The following is a 21311-nucleotide window of genomic DNA, read 5'->3' on the forward strand; positions in this document are numbered from 1 at the left end:
AAGGGAAATGGAGGGAAAAGGCTGAGATATGCCAAATTACACAAGAACTGGACTGAAAATCAGTTTCAACAGCCCTTAGGCAGTGATGGATCCAAATTTAAAATGTTTAGTTCAAATCGTCATGAACATACACAGAGGAGGCAGCCAACACCCAAAGATTAACTTTGAAATGACCTTCAAGAAGCCTGGAGAACTATTCCTGAAGAGTAAATACAGAAATTAGGAGAAAGCTTGCCTAAGAAAGTTCGGGCAGAGCTGAACAGTTGAAGAATAAAGGTCTCATACCAAATACGGATCTAGCTTTAACTCTACAAACTCCATTATACAGGGAGTGCAGCATTATTAGGCAAATGAGTATTTTGTCCACATCATCCTCTTCATGCATGTTGTCTTACTCCAAGCTGTATAGGCTCAAAAGCCTACTACCAATTAAGCATATTAGGTGATGTGCATCTCTGTAATGAGAAGGGGTGTGGTCTAATGACATCAACACCCTATATCAGGTGTGCATAATTATTAGGCAACTTCCTTTCCTTTGGCAAAATGGGTCAAAAGAAGGACTTGACAGGCTCAGAAAAGTCAAAAATAGTGAGATATCTTGCAGAGGGATGCAGCAGTCTTAAAATTGCAAAGCTTCTGAAGCGTGATCATCGAACAATCAAGCGTTTCATTCAAAACAGTCAACAGGGTCGCAAGAAGCGTGTGGAAAAACCAAGGCGCAAAATAACTGCCCATGAACTGAGAAAAGTCAAGCATGCAGCTGCCAAGATGCCACTTGCCACCAGTTTGGCCATATTTCAGAGCTGCAACATCACTGGAGTGTCCAAAAGCACAAGGTGTGCAATACTCAGAGACATGGCCAAGGTAAGAAAGGCTGAAAGACGACCACCACTGAACAAGACACACAAGCTGAAACGTCAAGACTGGGCCAAGAAATATCTCAAGACTGATTTTTCTAAGGTTTTATGGACTGATGAAATGAGAGTGAGTCTTGATGGGCCAGATGGATGGGCCCGTGGCTGGATTGGTAAAGGGCAGAGAGCTCCAGTCTGACTCAGACGCCAGCAAGGTGGAGGTGGAGTACTGGTTTGGGCTGGTATCATCAAAGATGAGCTTGTGGGGCCTTTTCGGGTTGAGGATGGAGTCAAGCTCAACTCCCAGTCCTACTGCCAGTTTCTGGAAGACACCTCTTCAAGCAGTGGTACAGGAAGAAGTCTGCATCCTTCAAGAAAAACATGATTTTCATGCAGGACAATGCTCCATCACACGCGTCCAAGTACTCCACAGCGTGGCTGGCAAGAAAGGGTATAAAAGAAGAAAAACTAATGACATGGCCTCCTTGTTCACCTGATCTGAACCCCATTGAGAACCTGTGGTCCATCATCAAATGTGAGATTTACAAGGAGGGAAAACAGTACACCTCTCTGAACAGTGTCTGGGAGGCTGTGGTTGCTGCTGCACGCAATGTTGATGGTGAACAGATCAACACACTGACAGAATCCATGGATGGCAGGCTTTTGAGTGTCCTTGCAAAGAAAGGTGGCTATATTGGTCGCTGATTTGTTTTTGTTTTGTTTTTGAATGTCAGAAATGTATATTTGTGAATGTGGAGATGTTATATTGGTTTCACTGGTAAAAATAAATAATTGAAATGGGTATATATTTGTTTTTTGTTAAGTTGCCTAATAATTATGCACAGTAATAGTCACCTGCACACACAGATATCCCCCTAAAATAGCTAAAACTAAAAACAAACTAAAAACTACTTCCAAAAACATTCAGCTTTGATATTAATGAGTTTTTTGGGTTCATTAAGAACATGGTTGTTGTTCAATAATAAGATTATTCCTCAAAAATACAACTTGCCTAATAATTCTGCACTCCCTGTATAGGTTAAATCCAAAAAAGTTGGAATAAATCCTAGCTCTCCTAGCAAAATATAAAGAAATGAAGGGTGGCTCTGTTCTTCAGAAAAGGACAAAAGTGGTCATTTTTTAAGATGGATAAAATAGTGAATGTTTAATTTCACAGGACCTAAGCAGTTTTCACAGCGTGACACTGACATGGAAGCATATAGCAGCAGTGCTGGACAGATTCCAGAAGTACATAAGGAACATTTCAAAGTTTACTTTTTCTCCAAGAATTCGACCATTTGGATAAATCTGGGAGCTAGATATTCCCTGTTTTGACATTTGTGAGATAAGAGCAGAATTGCTGACAGCAGAGTTGGTGTTACTGACACATGCAGACAGAAACAGGAAGATGTTTATAGTACACTTAGTATTAACTGAAGGTCATGTTGATGAGTTTATCACCTTCACAAGGGAGATTAACCAGCCTGGCACCGAGAATTATCTAATATTTAGTACGAAGAATGTCTGTGTGGTAAACTCAGTGCACACATCTAATGTTTTTACATAAACTGTATGTGATGAGCACTGAGAATCTGCAGGTCCCCACTGCGAACTGTGCCAGATTCTATTTAAAAGACTTGATTTTGGTTCTTGTTTAACTCTCTCTACTGTTATTAACAAAGACACATTTTCTTCCAAATTGTAAATTGAGGTCAAGTCTCATTAATTCACATTCATGCCGTCTCTTCCTCTGTTGTGATCGAATACAAAAAGCAGCAGCAAACAAACTGAAATCTCATTTAAGCTAACATCACATGTCCGTCTAGAACCATGTCTCTTACCATGAGGATGTTAACTTTGATGCACACCAGCTGCATATGTTGCTGTCCAAACTAACCCCTGAAGCATCAATACTCCCTTCAGCAGCCTCCCAAAACAAGACAGCATCTGCAACACAACTAAAGCTGCTTATAAATGCACAGAGGAACATGACAAATAGTCCAAGACAAGTAGTCCTGACAGGAGTGAACAGCAAGGTGAGGCACACGAAAAAAAGCCTGATCCAGAGGACGTAATAGATCTACTGTCAGACACCGCTGCATCAACACAGTCACACTTCAAATATTTGGTTGTAGCGTTTACAGCATCTACTTTTTTTGCTGCTTATTTGGCAAGTAGTGACCAGGTAGGGTGAGGAAGCTCAAAGATGGTGACTCATTATATAAAACCATCCATGCAGCTAGGTACACACTGAGTCTGTTCAAATGCATCACCTTGAAAATATTTAGCACATGACTGGAATTTGAACTTGAAACATGAAAAGAGCACACACAGTCCTGTTACTCTCAGAGTACAGCACTGATTCAATAAACCTAAGCGCTGTAAACCACAGTCCTGAAAGGAATATAAAAAGTATTCATTAATATGTGCTTATGTATGCCTTGATGCTTCCCCTGCTGATGCTGATAACACGTTATTATCACATAATGCTAATGAATGTGGTTATAAACATGGAATTTTAACACAGCATACACAGAATACCCTCAATGACACAAACAGCTGTAACAAAACAGTGCCTCAAAATACAATGCCTCAAATATGTGAGGCATGAGCATGCATGTGGGGGTTTTACTGATGCCTTCACCCTCTAAATGTTCTAATTAGAGCATCTCTACTTCTCCACTGCTTTTTAATACCTGCTGTTAAGGAAAGTACCTGCTGCACACATGCTGTGGAGTACCTGCTGCACACATGCCTGTGGGTGGGTGGGTACGCGCACACGCACAAAGTAATATGATGAAATGCAGTCTGAATGCAGTCTGTGAGTTCACGTCTTATTCTTAAGAAGAAAAAAAAAAACATATCTTTGTTGGGACCAAAAATTGGAATGTTACTATGCCAACTAACAGCCTTTATGGGGACAAAATGCCCATCCCCACGAGTTTAAAGGCATTTTTGAAAATGTGGTTTTAGTGTCAGGGTTACAGTAAGGCTAAGGGTCAGGGTAAGCGGCTAAGGAAAGCACTATGTCAATTAGATGTCCCACTAAGATATGAAGACACTGTGTGTGTGTGTGTGTGTGTGTGTGTGTGTGTGTGTGTGTGTGTGTGTGTGTGTGAGAGAGAGAGAGTGTGAGAGAGAGATGCTATTAGCTGAACAAAACTGGACTCTGTGATAATGATAAGCTTGGCAGCCTGCCAGGCAGACAGATAATACCACAGTAGTTGGTGACTGAGTGATTACCAGCAGAGGCCATTTCATCTCAGCAACAGTCGTCAGCCTGTAGGCCAGGTCTCCAATAGTGGTCACGCAGTGATCCCAGGAATGTGAAAATAAATGTTTTTATAAGGGCTGAGCTGTAATGATAGGTAAACCACTCATTATATGCTTTATCTACATATCTGGCATCAGTGCTCCAGTTTCACCCACAGGTAATGACAAATTGTCAATGAATAAAATAAAATAAATTTTTTTTTTTTTTTAAAGTTTCCACTATTTGTAAATATAAGTCATGAAATCTAGCAATGATAGTCATAATTCATATAATGCGGTAAGGAATACTGGAATATGTTTAAATTAAAATATTAAAGTCCACAGCTTTTCCTTCAGTATTTTGTTTTCTTTCATTGCAATTTAACTTTTAAAAATGTATTTATTTGCAATTCAGTGATCCTGAGCATTTTGTGGCTTATAATATTTTTTGGAAAAATGAATAATGACCAAAAGGAAATATCCTTATTATTAGTGTTATTATTATTCATGCACATGGTGAGAGGTACTGTTTCGTTGGTGTTTATTAGTCATATTGTATGTCATGTTTGTTTGTAACTACAAACAAATTCAGGTACAGAAATTTTGGTAAATTTGTACATGAATTTTTCATACGCATGAGTTATACACAGATTTGTGCCCACGCGCTGTTAGTAAATGAGGCCCATTGTTTCAGTCTTGTGGTTCATTTTGAAAACCTATACGATGCTGCCATGTTTCTTTTAGAAAGAAGAGGCTTTCTGATGGACACACTTTCAAGCAAGGCATACTTTTCAGTCTTTTTCCAACTGTGCCATCATGAACTTTAACATGTTAACTGAGGCTTTCACAGTCTGAGATGTTGCTCTTGGGTTTTTTGCAATTTCTCTGAGCATTTCATGTTTTGACCGGAACATTGTGGGATTATATTAACACACAGCTGGATGCTCCAGACCAGCAAACTACCAAAACGTCTGCCTTTATAAGGAAGATCACGGCACCTGGCTGCTAGATTCCCTCTTAATTCCTGTGGAAGCACATTTCACAGGACTGTACAGAGTCCAGTTTCAGGTTACTTTATCTGTACCCGTTTGTAGATTTGGTCTGCAGTTAGTAAGTCATCCATCCTCATTCATGCACATTTTCAAAATAAACCCAGATAACACAACAGATATGCATAATACAACATACTGAAAAAGGAAAAAGAAATACCTTACTGCTAAATGAACAGCAGTAAACTTCCACAAAACTTACATTATGCCAAACCAGATGCAGAAAGTCAAATGTTTTTATACTTACTGCAACTTGAGGTCTCTTTGTTTGTGTGTTTTGTTTTTTTAGACACTTCATACCAGATGGGTTTGCAAATTGCTAGGTTTACTATGAGACAGGAGGAGACTCTTTATAGTCCCTGCTTCCTCTTAACAACTTCAGAAAGTCTGGCTCCTGAAAAATGTTCAGAAGTTCAGCCAAGAAAGACACGGTGGGGTTTTTTTGGTAAGTGATGCAGCGGGCGCAGTGTTTTGATCACAAAGTGGCTATTTTGGCCCAAGTTTGCATCTTCTGATTATGCCTGCTTTTATGCATGTATGATAACATGTAGCAACAACCAACAAGATCCACTACAATTATTTAGTGACTTGACTTACACAGCAGTCACCAAGACAACAGCTAGATTTCACTTTATAATGCATGGGAAACAGCAAACAAAGCAGTCTGTCACGAACACACTAAAGAGCACATCCATGCATGCATACATGCACACCTCCAAAAGTGATTAAACCCAGCAGGAGTGCAGGCCTCAGCACTCTTCTCCCTAGTTGCTGACAGCTTTGGTTCACATGCTCAGATTTGTGTGTGTGCATGTGAGTGAGTGAGTGAGAGAGAGAGACAGCAAAATCCTCCGTAAGATAACCCCCTCCACCAGCGACCCCCAGGCACAAGCAAGTTTTTACATAACACTAATGCTTCTGTCTCTGTCTAGTCGCTGGGCACACCAGGAGTCAAATCAAACACAGATCCAGAATCAACAACTTGATGGAAAAGATCGGGTAAGATAAAAAGTGGTTAGGCATCCGGCAGCATGTGGGAGTGCTAGAGTACCTCTCCTCCTCTCTCGCTCTTGAAGGAGGCGTAGAGAAGTAAGAAGGTGCAGGCGGTGGAGATGATTGTGGACTCCAAGCTCCAAGAGGTCATACTCTGTGAGGTGAAGCAGATCCTGGAAAATATAAGCAAACAAAAACGTGCATGTGAAATGAACCTGCTCTGGAAATAGTGTTGGATACTGGATCTTAAAAATAAATACTAAACCACTGAAATGCTTCAAACTACCACAGGCTATGAAGTTGTGTGGAGCAGTCTACAGCTTTCAGCAACTTTCTGCTCAGTGTTTCAGTTTGTTGTTGCAGCAAATTAAACCTAGCAACTACATCCTTTAATTCAAGCTGTACAAAACACACAAAGTTGCATTTAACCATAGTGAAGTTAATTATTCTGCATGTTTTACTGTGAGATAATGTCTGGATCACAGAAGTGAGTTCATTTTTTCAAATAAAAATAACATTTTCAAAATGTACTATGTTGCCCTTTTATCGTAACCATTACATATTGGGTTCAAATAAGCTGTGTCCCAGGCTACAGTAAAACATTGACTTATGGTTTCACTGATATTTACACTTTTTAAACACAAGTTTTTCATAAACTGAGTCTAGAGGACTCATTGGACCCTCAGGACAAACTAAAATTTGATCTCAGTTTAAACTGATAGACAACAAACATGGTTGTTGCTGGGTTGGGCTACGACATACCTGCAGCGTACCATTAACGCAAAAATATAATTCCCAGTTAATGCATACAAACCAATCGAACTGACCTGCCATCAATTCCGAAATGAATCTTCTACATTGTCATTTTTTTTGTCAACACTGTGAAAAAGGCAACTGTGGCAGGAATGAGGCATACGTGACCACAATTCTGCATCCTCCAACATACTTTTATTTACGGTTGCTGTTCTAACACACTTCCACGGCTGCAGCTCCCGAGCTGCACAGCCACACATACCCACAAAAACAACATGACAGGACCCTACAGCACTCTTAAGCTGGCGAGGCGTGATCGTGATGCCGTGCAGGTGCGTCCGCCTTCCCTGCCGCGGCACCGCCGCCCACGCCCTGCCACAGCAACAATTCTACTTGTGGTATTACTGAGGTCATAGTGGGTGGTGCTGGGGCACTGGGCAGCAGTATTTTTAAAGTTTGTAATATTTTGATCCTTTTGTCTGTCTAAGAAAGGTCAAAAGCCAAAATCATTTCTGCCACTTTTCACTAGATTTAATTATTCCAATATTTCAAGAGTTTAAAGGTTCTTATTGTCATTCCAGCAAATATTTGCATGAGGTGAAATTTTATTTTGCACTCAGGTGCTTGTTAAACCCAAAAACTAGACAACAAGAGTAATAAATACAAAAATACTGGCAGGCACCAGTGCTGCTCCTCAGCCTACTAATAGATGCACTTATGATATGTATTTGAAGATGACCTAGATGACTTCCATCTTGAGTTATTGCATTCACAGAAAGCAGTGCAGTTTTCAGAAAGCAGTGCATAATAAAAAGGCTGAGACCACAAGTGACCTCCTATCTTCCAATGTCTCATCTCCTCCTCTCATCCTGCTGCTGTCATTACACTGTCTTAACACACCCTGCCACACTTCCACACTCGCTGTGTTATTAACTTAAATGACCTTTGAAGTAGAGACCTACCAAATCTTTGAACCATAACCCAACCTTCTATAGTACGCTTGTTACCAAACAAAAAAAAAAACCCACCCAAAAAACCCCCACAACACACACAGACATGTACATGTGACACAGTGTGTCATCACACGCTGCTCTCAGCTCAGACCAAGGGCTTTTTGTTCTGATTGCTCAACAATAAGACTATTCTCATGGCTCATGACAAACACTGCTCTATTTAGACTACATGAGCACGCAGTGGGCAGACCCATGAATGTAAACAGACAGACAAATTAAAATCACAGTGAAGGAGTGCACAAGCACACTGCAAGTAAGAAACTGCTCACCTGCATCCACAAGTAGCCAAATACATGCACACAAACCAACTCTGCCTCATCCGTGCACAAAAGTGCACACAAAGGAGGAAATGGTTCAAAAAAAATAACCCTGAATGGGAAAAAAACCACACACACACACACACACACACACACACACACACACACACACACACACACACACACACACACACACACACACACACACACACACACACACACACACACACACACACACACACACACACACACACACACACACACACACACACACACACACACACACCTGTAGGAAAAACAAAAGGGAAAAAAAAGAAAATTACAAGAGATGAACCTGAGTTTATCAAGGTACGTACAACACATGTGACAGATGGTCACTGGGCTCAACATGCCTAGACAGCTCAATAATAACATGCTGGCAAGTCAAGAAAGATACTACATTTGTTCAGCTCATCACATACACACACAGTTCAAGGTGTGTTCATGTGCATGAGGGAGAGCGAGAGAGAGAGATAAGTCTGTCTGTCTGTCTGTCTCTATCTCAGCATCTCTCCCTCCCTCTCCTGTCTTTCTCATCTCTGTCTGCATGGAACAGCAAGTTGACATGTTTTCTTTTTTCTCTGTTTTCCACATCACGCAGAGCTGAACAACAATATGAACTCTCATACCAGTCCTGTGGAGAGTTGATATAGCAGTTGTGGATGTTGGTTTTGCCAGCGTAAATGTTATTTCAACAATGAAGGTGCAAGTAAATGAAAAGACAAGCAGAGACATGGGGATGTTTCCGGACATTAAACATCTCACTGTGGCGCAGTGATCAGGAATTTGTTAAAATAAGATAAAAGATAAGATAAAACTTTATTAATCCCTCGGGTGGGTTCCTCTGGGAAATTCGGTATGAATCGATATTTCTGCTAATAAAATGGCCTGTTGAATTTAAATGTCAAACTCTTATTATTGTGGTTCTACATCTTATTTTAATACAATCGTCTGACTCTCCAATCACATTTGAATCACGTGGCAGAAAATAAAAAAGCAGCACTTCTATCTTCAGTGGAAACACAGGTTCAATCATAAGGTGGGGCTGAGAAAGACAACAGCTATGTTCTCTAACTAAATGCTGTACATTAACTGTTAACTGTAGTTTTGGGGATAATCAAGAGAAATTCTGTCTCAGCACAGAATCATCATCACCTCAAAATCTAAAATACATCCATCCATTCTCTTCCTCTTATACTTTTCCAGGATCACGGGGGGGCTGGAGGGGGGCTTAGGCTGAGAGGCAGGGTGCACACTGGACAGGTCACCAGTCTGTTGCAGGGCTAACACAGAGAGACAGACAACCATTCACACTCACATTCACACCTATGGGTAATTTAGAATGACCTATTAATCTTACCCCACTAACCGCATGTCTTTAACTGCATGTCTTTGGACTGTGGGAGGAAGCAGAGAGAACCCACGCAAACATCCAACATCCAGGCAGGAATTAAATAAAAAAAATTACTGCAGCAAGAAGTATTGGGTTTAGCGTGTTACTATAATCACAGTACATATTTAGAAAGGATAAGAGTGTGATGGTTAAGTGCTAACAGCATCCAGTACAGTACATCCATTCTCCATTTCTACCTGTGCATGTTTCTGAAGTGGAATCACAATTTAAAGTCTATTAGGGATGTTTTCGTCTTGTGTCGTCAGCTTTTTTCTTATGTAAAACCTAAAAGAAAGCTCTGTGTGTGTACATTAGCAGAGAGATTTGTGTTGGTGTGTGGAACTGTAGCCCAAATTTAAGTAAGAAGTAGCATGTAATACATTACTTTTTTGTAATAATAACCCCAACACTGGCAACGGCTGTGTTAATGGTGTTAGCTTAGTTAGTTTTGTGTTCACAAGCATGGATGGCTCAGAAGCATTGACCCTCATGTTGTCGTTCTAATATGAATAGGAAGGTTAGCAACACTGCACTGACTTCATTATGAATGGAGGATGGGCAAGAAAGAGGTAGGGGATAGTTCTTAGTTTTATGCTACCCATAACAGCAATTACAGTGTAACAAGAAGTGCAAACAACTCCTCACCATCAGCTTAAGTATATATGTCAGACCTTACAGACACTTTCCTTTACACTGGGAAAAAAAAAAAAAAAAAAAAAAAAAAAAAAAAAATACACAGTGTACATCCTAAAGTATTAGCTACATGTAGATCTACGCTCAGAATTTAATCTAACTGCTTAATATTGAGAAAATATTTCACGTAACAACTTATATCTACACTCTTTTGTTTAAACATGACTAGAATAGCCTTTTCTTGCGCAAGCTTTCTTGTATTTTCTTTATTATGCCTTCACTATGCACAGATGCATTCTGGGTAAACATTAGCTAGAGGTAACACAATAATTCATGTCTTATTGGCTCATGAATCTTGTCCCCTAGCCAATGGCTGTGTACCATTCAGCATGAAGTTGGGTAATCGCTGAACAGCCTCCACATCACTGTCCATTCAGGCCAGTGATGAAGTTTTATAAGGCTGCTTTAGTAGTCAGTCGTGGGAAACTGCCCTAATAACAACCACTATTGCAGTTGTTGGAATGCAAACATTGTGTGACTACTTAAAAAGGTCAGTTCACTCAAATTACAATGTATTTATTCACTTACAGCTCACGGGGACAATAAAACACCTTTTATATTATTACTATCAATCATGTCACTTTCTATAGAGAAACAAAGATGTTGTGCCCTCTGTATAGGTCTTGCTTCAGATTTTCCAACTGAAATTCACTCAACATCTGGTATATGATCGTGCACATCTCATTATCTGCTCAAACAACTGTTTTTAATTTTTTTTAAATGTCCCCTGTAGTTCAAAATGTTTATCCAAATCATCAGTGGTGTCTTTTTGTGGTTCTTTTTGTTCTTTTTTTATTTGTTTTTTTTCACCCAACTTACGACAAGAACTACCAAAACTAAAAATATATATATGTAAAAATGATAAAAATATTATATGTCCTTTAAGCTGGCTCATACTGGAATTGATTCACTTGTCACACATCACTTTGAAGCCGATTGTCACTTGGTTGCCTAGGTAACCGATTCCTGCGCTCTCATTCTAGCATTTTCAGTCACTTTTGGTATTTCTATATCATGTCTTAATATCACAGTTAAAATGATTAACAATCAACACTAAAACACTTCTAAGGAGTTGGCAGGTTAACTACCCACAGAAAATTTTTTCTTGACCACTGGAGAATGAGGTTTACTTTCCAGTAAACATCATTCTCCTCAAGAGGTTTTGCTCTAAGCTTGTTGTTTTATATAATTTACAACAGCTTCACGAGTCATTTAAAAACAGGAAGCTAAAAACATGTGGGTTGTGCTGCTGTGCGTGCACATGTACTTGTATTACCTCTACGCCATCATACTCCTGCTCCAGTGCTGTGCAGTACTGTGGCAGTCCCAGCTGACTCAACCATCGGGAAATAGACTGGTGCTTCATGGTGACAGATCAACCACACAGATGCAGGCAGAGATGAGTCTTTCAGAGACTGAAACACAATTTAAAAAAAGAAAAAAAAAAGAAATCGAGAGAGAGAGAGAGAGAGAGAGAGAGAGAGAGAGAGAGAGAGAGAGAGAGAGAGAGAGAGAGAGAGAGAGAGAGAGAGAGAGAGAGAGAGAGAGAGAGAGAGAGAGAGAGAGAGAATGTGTTTAATGAGCAGTTAAACATGCAATACAATTAAGTTGCAAATTTTAACACTACAAGTTGCCTATTTCAGTGTTAGATTTGGTGCTGTGTGCAGTTTCTCACACATACACTAAGATTAATCAGTGTTTCTCTGCTTAGTGACCTTATATAACTAATGGCTCTGGAATTTGCCAGTTAATTATGAGCTGGACTGAATGGTGCAAAAGACTCGCAAACTATGATAAATATTTCCCAAACTAATTTCTGTGTGTGCCTGGATAATATCCGTCTGTATCTGTATGATATTAAACTGACAACTTTTCTTCAGTCTTACTCTTTATCAGTCTAATGAGCTGTTAGCAGTATCACTGCAGGACACCCCAGAGTGATGATGTCTCAATCTTAACTGATACTGATAATGCAAATCAAACTCTGTGCCTGTGCTGCCAGTCAAGATACACGCTGAAATCATTTTAAAAAATGAACATGATACTGGGGAATAACGCTGATATAAGCAAAACGCCCTTACTGATTACCACCACACATCTTTTTATCTAGAAACGCAAACCAACATTCACACATGAGCACAAGACTAGAATAATAATGGCTTTGGAGGGACTGTACAAAATTGAATGATTGGATCAAATATTTTTAACTGATATTTTTTCTTTACTGATAATGAACACTGCCCAGAATGGGCCAACAACACAGGGACATCAACCATGGCTTAATCAGAGAGTTACGATTTCTAATATAGTCAAACATAATAAAGTGCATTCAGAAAGTTTTCGCTTCCCTTGAATTTCATATTTTCTTATTTTGCAGCCTTTCTGGTAACCTGTTCAGAATCACTCAAGAGCTCAATAGGAAACATCTGACAGATGAACAGTGAGTAATCACTCTCTCTGCTGCACATCATCAGGCTTTTTCTTTTTGAAAGCTAGTATCATTGTGTATCATCTGTGTGATCATATTATTTATATATTGTCTCATGTAGGTGGCAGAGTACATATGGGGGTGGTATTGTGTTTCGTGTGTGTGTGTGGTGGCATGTCACATATAAAGACAGAACATCTAACAGCTTGTCAAGCAACGACGGAGTGACTGAGCATGCGCAGCGACCCCCACCCACCCCAACCAATCACATTAAGTGAAGTTATGAGGATTTACATTTTATCAGTGATGTCCCCAAAGGTTGTCAGAACCTACCAACATCAACCAATGCTGGGATCCATCATCCATATTAATCTAACCTGTGTGTGCCATTATACAGAGTAGAGAAGAAGAGTCAGTCACGCAGTATAGGGACTCCATTCAGTGTCTAACACCATTTCCAGTTCAGCCCAATAGAGGTCATTTGAAAGATTAATCTCTGTATATTACTCACCAGCATATATACAGTACCTACTGTAGACAGTGTATATTATAGGCATCAGAAAAAATATTCACTCCTCCTTAATCTGGATACTGAAGGAAGTTAACTACTGAAGGAATAGAAAAAAATAAATACTACATTTAACAGTCAGAGACATTTGCCTCACCTTCATTCAGCTATCTGGAGACAGGAGGGTTGCATTTCTAATTTGCTGACAACCAGTAATTAACTAAGTAACAATATCAGGAATATTTATATTTATTGGAATCTATTTATCTGTTTGACTTAAGTTTGACTTATCTGACTGTTTTGTTTCGCTTAATGCACCTTATAATCTGGTGCACCTTATGGTCCGAAAAATACGGTAATAAACTGATTGTATGTTTAAGGCTTTATATCACTGATGAGGAAAAGACTGATTTTGGATACGTCAGCAAACTTAAACACTGACAGTGTATTTTTTCATTTGTGCAAACTACATATATATATAAAATATATATGTTGTCAATAAAACTAGCCAATATTTATTTGATCTGGATATAAAATGTTCTATATGGCCATTAACTTATAGTGAAAGCATTTCTGTGCAAGCTCACCTATTCTCTCTCTTTGTGTGAGTGCACATACATAGCAAATGCACAGTCATTCACTTTACTGTCCAATTTCATTATGGTATTATACTGCTACTGCAAACACACACACACACACCGAGTCAATTTTATGAGTACAACTGTGCCACACAATGCAACAAGACACTAATGATGATTAAAGTCAGTAAAGGACTTATCACAAAGTGGCCCTGTAGCATCTGCAGACACAACAAACAAATTATCTAAATGGCAGCGCTTCAGCTTGATACCCCATTTACTGAACATTAAAATCATCTGTGTGACAGCTGGTAAGGAACAAACAAAATATGAGAAACGGGAAAAAGGTAGACAGTCATTTTTCTAATGAGAGCCACTAATACTGGCCACAGTGCTGTTGTTTTGTTCGTCCTTTACACAGATGTGTAGTTAATGTAATGTTTTTGTAAGGTTTTATGGTGAAACTGACATTTTCTAAGGTTTAACAAAAATGAGTAATGAGTACTGGAACGCCACATTTTTAAACACTAAATACGTAAATACACACATATTCTGACTCACACACCTTATTACACTTTGGTCACAGGTAACTGGCCCAGTCATCAAGTTTATGATACATTAGCAGACAATCCAGAGGCTTAAAACCTGTTGATGTTTTGTCTAAAACCGCATTATGTGATCACTAGCATAAGCTTTTTGGATTTGTTCTAAATTTTAAATCTACTTTTCTAGCATGCTGTGAAGCAACTTGCATGAATATACAGAAATGGATCTAAGTGAGGTTCACAAACTGTCCATTTCACTTTCACTTGTTAACAGATCGAGAAAGGGCAACGTAACATGGTTACTATAAAAATGTGTCATCCAGTCTTGGAAATTTAATGACTGGGTTAACTGAGCTTGTGCAGTACAAGGATGCTAGTGAAACCAGTGTTGGCCACACCCTGTCTGTCTTCAACTACTGATATCAAGACCTTTTCACTGCATCTTTCAGCCAGATGGTTCGTGTAACAACTGAGTAGTGTAGACTATTGCACAGCTGTATATCATTTTAAAGTGTTGAGGCTTCTCCCAGATATTGCGAGTGGTTTATCTCATAAAGATTTTACAAGGCTCCAAATGGCTGCTGGAAGATAACAGAGTCTTTCCAGATGATCCCAAAATCTAGGAACAAATCTGAAAACTGTGGTGGAGGTTTAAGGGAGTTGGATAATACTTGCTTGGGGAAAAAATTCATATATTGCATGTCCTTCTTGCCTTCATAAGACAGTTCGATGGAGATGACAACAACTGGGTAAAGAGAAAGGTCTCATCATCAGAAATTTCTGGGATGTCTTTTCTATATTTGTCTTTAATATACAAAGGATGGGCTCTGCTAGCATATTCCCATAGAGCTGCCAGAACATAAAAGCTCAGAAGAAACCAGCACATGAGTACAAATAAAGTGAGCAGTAAAGAATCATTCTGGAATTTCCAGTAGAACCAGTCAGCAAGTTCACCATCAAGAAAACTACACTCTCTCCCTTGAGAGTTCTTCTTCCTCTCCTCTCCTCTTCCTGTTGGTTTGACCTCAGCTGTTTCCCATGACCACATTTCTCTGGGGTGCCGTCACAGCATGCGTTTTTATTATAGCATATAAATAGACTCACTTGCTGTATGATCCAAAGAGGCCAGGCTATTTGATAGATACTTACCAAATACCAAAGCAGCTATGGCAAACAACAAATTCAAAGGCCAGAGCAGCCAAGACAGCATTAGAGGACAATTTCCCTTTCCCCCCCAGCCACTGTCTAAAGCCTGTATTGGCTGCCTTTTATAGTCCAAGGGCATCCATTTTGCCAATCACATTAGACTGACACAATCCAACCAATTGAATTAAGCTGCAAAAATAACATCAGCATCACCACCAAGGCAATTCCAGCTCCTGTTACTCAGCATCGCAGCAAAGTGTTTGATTATTTTAAATGAAGGGCACTGTGCAGAGAGAAGATACTTTCCCCTCACATAGAACAAAAGGCCAACATTCCAGGTGGCAGGTAAGGTTTCTTCACGTTTGCCTGCTGAAATGCACCCACTAATTTCAGCTCACGTTGCACATTTTTAAAATGTCATACTCTTTATGCTACCATGTTATTAGCTGGAAAAATGCAAAAAAATTGGGGAAAATGTTTTTTTAAAAGGGTCGGGATGCTTTTAGAAGCAATACATAGAAAAAGACATAATCATAATAATAAGGTATTAAAAACAAACTTTTACTATTAAAAAAGGAAAAGAAAACATTTTTTCCTATCGTTCCTACATGGGGTGGAATTTGTGTAACACCTACCCTTAGTTATGGTAATGCATTACTGGAAGACAAACAGTTGGACCCAGGCAGCTCCCATCTTTCAGTATTTATTGTAAACTCAAACATGCAGTCATTTGCAACTGGAATTTATCACGGATGGCAGATCCAACCATCTAACAGAACTGTTCCCCATTTCAAATTACACACCACGCATGCATCTTTTCATTGCTAATCTCAGCTGCTGCGAGTTGATTTGGCAGAAAAATAAAAGAAGCCTGCATTGCTTTGCATCACTGCAGCTCAATGCAGGGTACATTTGCAATACTTGGGCTTTGCAGGGCTTACCTGGCATAAATGTCTGCAGCACATCAAAAACAAAGTAGAAAAACCATACATCTATAATGTGAGCACCATAAACACCAATTTACTTGCTTTGAATGTGTTCACTGAAACTTGAACTGTGCACTGAAATGCAGGCAACATTATAGTTAGTCAAAAAACTCCCTGACCTCTTCTGAGGTGTGAAAATAAATATGTGAGTGATGTGGAATATCATTTCTCCCTGTGGTTGGGTACTCGCCTTGAGAACAAGTCTGAAGCCGCCTTCAGAACGTGTTTACCTGTAGGTTACAGTAACTATAGAAGCAGAAGAAATATAACAGATGAGGAGAAGGTTAAACTTACTAAAGAAGTTACCATAGTAGGACAAGATTTCTTGTTGCTTGTTCTCCTCTTAGTCTGCAAAATACTTTTGAGTCTCTCCCCTTTCACTTTATTTTCTTTTTGAAAAACCTCTTGCTTTTCCAACTACTTCTCCTCTCTTCATTTTCTTTCATCATCTGTTTTCCTCATCTTCCTCACTTCATGTTTGTGCATCCTTTTCATTTCCAGCTGTCCTCCCTACCATCATCTATGCATTTCTATCCATTTGCTCTACAGTTCCATCTCAAAGAAACATAAAGAGTTAAATCTGCTTGGCAGCTGCCAGGATTTTGTGAACATGTGTATATGTGTGCCGACGCTAAACCACTGCCTAAGGAGGTATGTGAATTTGACAACGTCATCAAGTTATCACACACACCTGCATATCAAGCAAGGCCAGGCTTGCAGCTAAGTAGCCACAAAACAGCAAACATCTTATTTGTACAAAACGCTGGAAGACTTTCACCGTCCTCCTGGTCCAAAGAGAGAAGTTACTATCACACTGCACCACAATACCAGCAACTTTCATTTGGTTTGGATTTCTGCCTCCAAAAGTTACATTTCATTCAAAGTTTTCATTCTCTTCTCCCAAGCCGATTTCAGTGTTTACTTGGATGCAGATTTCCCCTGATTTATTAGAGTATTTAAATACAAGCATCTTTGTTTTTCCTTTTTCAAGCCCCAAGGGAAAAAGGAAAATACTTTGGCAGTGTAATTTAAGCCCATAAAAGTACACAATTTCCAGTCAAGGTTCACCTACTGCACTCTTTCCCTCAAAGACAATACTTATAACAGCTTGACTGACAACAATTGATATGCCAGTGACTTAAATTAATATCATAAAGAGTTGTTTCATGCTTAAAGGTGTGTGTCTTGGGTTTAATTTTACACCCCTGGTTGAATCTCTGAAATGCTTTCATGAGCTCTGAGCCAATATATGTCTGTTTTACAAATTTCTAGCCATAAAACATGACTGCAGATATGCACCCAGGATAATTTACAGCTAGTTATTACTTGTGTGGAATTTAGCAGTTCTGCAGTTTCATCTTTCTTGCTAAATGCAGCAAAATGTCCTCAGATGTTATTAAAAAAAAAAACATCCAGTGTTTGAGGGATTTTTGTGAGGAAGTTTTTCTGTCATGTAACTTGAATGTGTCCTGCAATAATTGTGACTTAATAGTTACATTTAAAAAGCAATTGAGAAAAACAGCAAAAGAAGTTAAAGAAGTGAGTGCAAAACACTTCTGTTTCACTTTCACCTCCAAGCACACAAACTCTTAACTCCTAGCAGTTCAAACATGCACACTAGTTCAGTGCAGCGATTAGAAGGGATTTAAATGGTTAAGCTGCTCCGGAGCTTTACTGTATTTCTCTTTCTTTCTTTCTTTCTTTCTTTCTTTCTTTCTTTTTTTTGCAACAAATAATCCTAAAGGTAAAAGTGCCCATACACCAGTCTTACCTTGAGAGAGTTGCAGAGCGACAAAGACGGGCTGCTGCCTGCAGCCTGCACATCTGCTGGGGATGTAATGCAAAGCTGATAGGAGACCCCCACTGCCAGAGTACTGATTACAGCACTCTGGTTTTGGGACTCTGTAGTCTTAGCGGGCGCATGGCATCATCCATTTCAGTTACTGCTCGCCCCTCAGCTACAGTCAGTGAAAAGCCCCGACCCCGGAGTACCTGTCAGCACCGCAGGAGACAACTACAGGACGCGTCTTCGTTTTATTTTCTCTAGAGCCAATTAAAAGGGATGTAAAAGTGGTGCTTCGCTGGCTACCTTAAAGTTACCTTCTGATGCTGTGGCAGGACCAGGCGGGGCAAATGCAAATCAAGGTGGTGCTAATTGGCTGAACAGGACTTGAAGGGTGTCCTGCTCTGTCAGAAATTAAAGGAGCCCGTGTGCTGAGTCTGCGTGTTATCCGCTGTGATGGTTAGAGGCGTTCCTGTTTCTCTGCACCGCCATTTCTTTTAAATTATGATCTAAATAAAACCCCGATTAAAATATCATTCAACATTTAGGTTACACAAGGCTTTTCGGGTTTTTGGGTGCAAGTTAAATTTAATTATGGCCATCGGGTTGCAGACTTGATTATTGAGTCACTTGCAGGTGGTACAGTTAGCGCCATTTGCGATGTATTAAGAGCAAAGGGGAAATTTTCAAGTTTATGTGGTTAATTTCTGAAAAAAGTACTATAATTTTTTAAAAGTAAAATATTTAAAAGGCTACAAAACTTCCGAACGCAGTAGCCAGTTAGCACTCCGGCTTAGACATCCTGATAATTTACATGCTAATTATCCTGGCGCCTTTCCAAATTAAGTTTAAACCTGGACAAAAAAGGTGCTGAAAAAAATCAACCTGCAAATAGTCATTAGCCTACTCTAAAGTTTTAAGTTATTAATTCTATTTTTCTAAAATTGAAGTTTACAATGTGAACAAGATAACTTAATTAAATGTACGTTTCCACCTGGTCTCCCTAACTTTCATGTTTCGTCTGCTACTTTCAGGCGAAATCATCTTCCTTTCAAAATAAAAGACTTCCGTCTTGAACTAAAACCTAAAGCCAGAACTTAACTTTATACGTGAGTTTTTGTTCTGCTTTGTTGTTTGTTTGTTGTATTTGTCGCCTCACGTTACACTTTTTGATTGGAACAAAAGTTGACAGATTTTTAAGTTACAAAATATGGCAAATCAATTCATCAAGAGATCAACAAACGTAAACGAATCAGCAACAATCCCTGAAGAAGGGCTGATCCCAAAACGCACAAGGCTCTTTGTGCTCTCCCCATCACAATATCTAAGTACTGGTATTACTGGGCAACAGCTGTGAATGCTCATATCGTATTTAAAAAGGGGCGATGCCATCTTGTGGAGGACGATGGAAGGCCACAAACTAAAATTGTTCCTTCCAAAGTAGCACTACCTGTACCCCAATAATGTTAAGCTTTGAAAGGCATACATTTAAATGGCTATAGAAACATTACTGGCATACAGTACTAATCTGCACTGTATGTTATGTATTTCATCTGAGAAACTGCTTTTCCAAATATGGGGAAATTATTTTGTTCTGAGTCTTTTAAACCTAGAAGTCATTTGATGGAATTTGTAGAAATAGTTAATAGTGTGCCACAAGTAGTTCTCAAGAGTAGGCAGAGAGGAAATAGAAAGAAAAATGTATGTATTACCAGGCAAAACGGTGCCAAAAGACTTCTGAAATATTTGCAACTGTCCCTTGAGAGATACAGTCACTCTTTCACATAGGTAATCAATCACTGATTCACATATCTGGTGCCCCTTTATAGGTTATCTACAGATACAGAGGGTAGAGGGCAGATATGATGGTAGCCTCCCTTTGGATATCTGCTGTCATGTTCAAATCTGTTAAATGTTTTCTTTTATTTAATTTTCATCCTTTGGAAGTTGATTATTGATTCTATAAAATATAACATCGCCTGTTTTCTTCCCATTCACCTAAAACTGCATCATAAGACTGCTCTGATCTGCCTAGTTACAAAATAAATACATAATGAAATAATTCTGTCACCAATGTGAACATAAATCCTTGATAATGACAAAACGTGTCATTTGTAATGTTCTTTCAACCATTGGCCTGAGTTACAACTTCATATCAATCAGCACCAGTGTTGCTTCACATTTGACTGATGGGTGAATTGGTGCTGATGTGACATTCACAGTATAATTAGACTCACTTTAGACAGTGACATTCCAGCTTTGGTAAAAGTGCTTTATTTGATACATTAAAATAGTAAGGATCACTTGTGAAGACGAATCTGCAGTGTTGAATTTTAATTAAAATTTTTAATTTTGTGGTTATTTTACTTTAATAGTTTAGTTATTACTTTTATTGACGTAAGAGGTCTCTCTCAGCAGGGGGGCCTCCAAATTTTTTTCATGGGGTGGCCATATGGGGGCCACTAAAAATATTGGGTTGGCACACCCAAAACAGAAGAGTGCAGGGGTGCAGCGGAGGGGAGAGGGTGACACCAGGAAATCGTGAGGAACATACAAAGTGACACAATGCGAATGACAAAAATTCTATAATCAGGAAAAAAAAACAAGTTAATGTTTCAACTCATTGCAGGGTGTCTTCCTCTCTTGTGCTCACGTTTATTAAAATTATTACCAGCATAAGACAATCTTACTGGGGGGACCAGCAAATTTTGAGGGGTGGCCAGTGCCCCCCCGTGGCCCTCCTTGGTGGTGCCCCTGTCTCTCAGGACTCATACTCTAACCTGCATGGAGGAGGCAAACTGCTATGCGATACTGTGATATATGATACTATCTGCAGAATGGTAATGTGTTACAAGAAGTCACGAAAGTATATGAAAAATGTCAACAAATATTTAACAGAAAAGACAAAACTAAAAACAAAACAAAAATTCTGAACCAGCCCCTTTACTTTATGACAGCTTAATAACCAATAAAAAAGTCGAACGCAATACAAGCAGGCTCGTAAGCCAATCAAAACCAGGAAAGGGCGGGCGCTGGATTGT

General features: G+C 39.3%; 1 protein-coding gene across 4 annotated transcripts in view; it reads right to left on the reverse strand.

Annotated features, from left to right (window-relative positions):
* Nucleotides 1–19118, reverse strand: part of bcar3 (BCAR3 adaptor protein, NSP family member) — a 71975-nt gene extending 52857 nt beyond the window's left edge. Inside the window, exons 1-4 of one of the 4 annotated variants that reach the window (XM_005462111.4) lie at nt 18588–19118; nt 18259–18479; nt 11573–11711; nt 6207–6321 (exon numbers count right to left, since the gene is read on the reverse strand). In XM_005462111.4, the coding sequence (XP_005462168.1) occupies nt 6207–6321; nt 11573–11662 (205 nt within the window). In that variant the 5' untranslated portion in view covers nt 11663–11711; nt 18259–18479; nt 18588–19118. Of the gene's footprint in view, nt 1–6206; nt 6322–11572; nt 11712–18258; nt 18502–18576 lie in introns of all 4 variants that reach the window. The other 3 variants (XM_005462110.4, XM_013265426.3, XM_019346820.2) reach the window with 3 other exon arrangements.
* Nucleotides 19119–21311: the final 2193 nt, after the last annotated feature.

This window comes from Oreochromis niloticus, linkage group LG17 (assembly GCF_001858045.2).
Source record: "Oreochromis niloticus isolate F11D_XX linkage group LG17, O_niloticus_UMD_NMBU, whole genome shotgun sequence".
NCBI classification, from domain to species: domain Eukaryota; kingdom Metazoa; phylum Chordata; class Actinopteri; order Cichliformes; family Cichlidae; genus Oreochromis; species Oreochromis niloticus.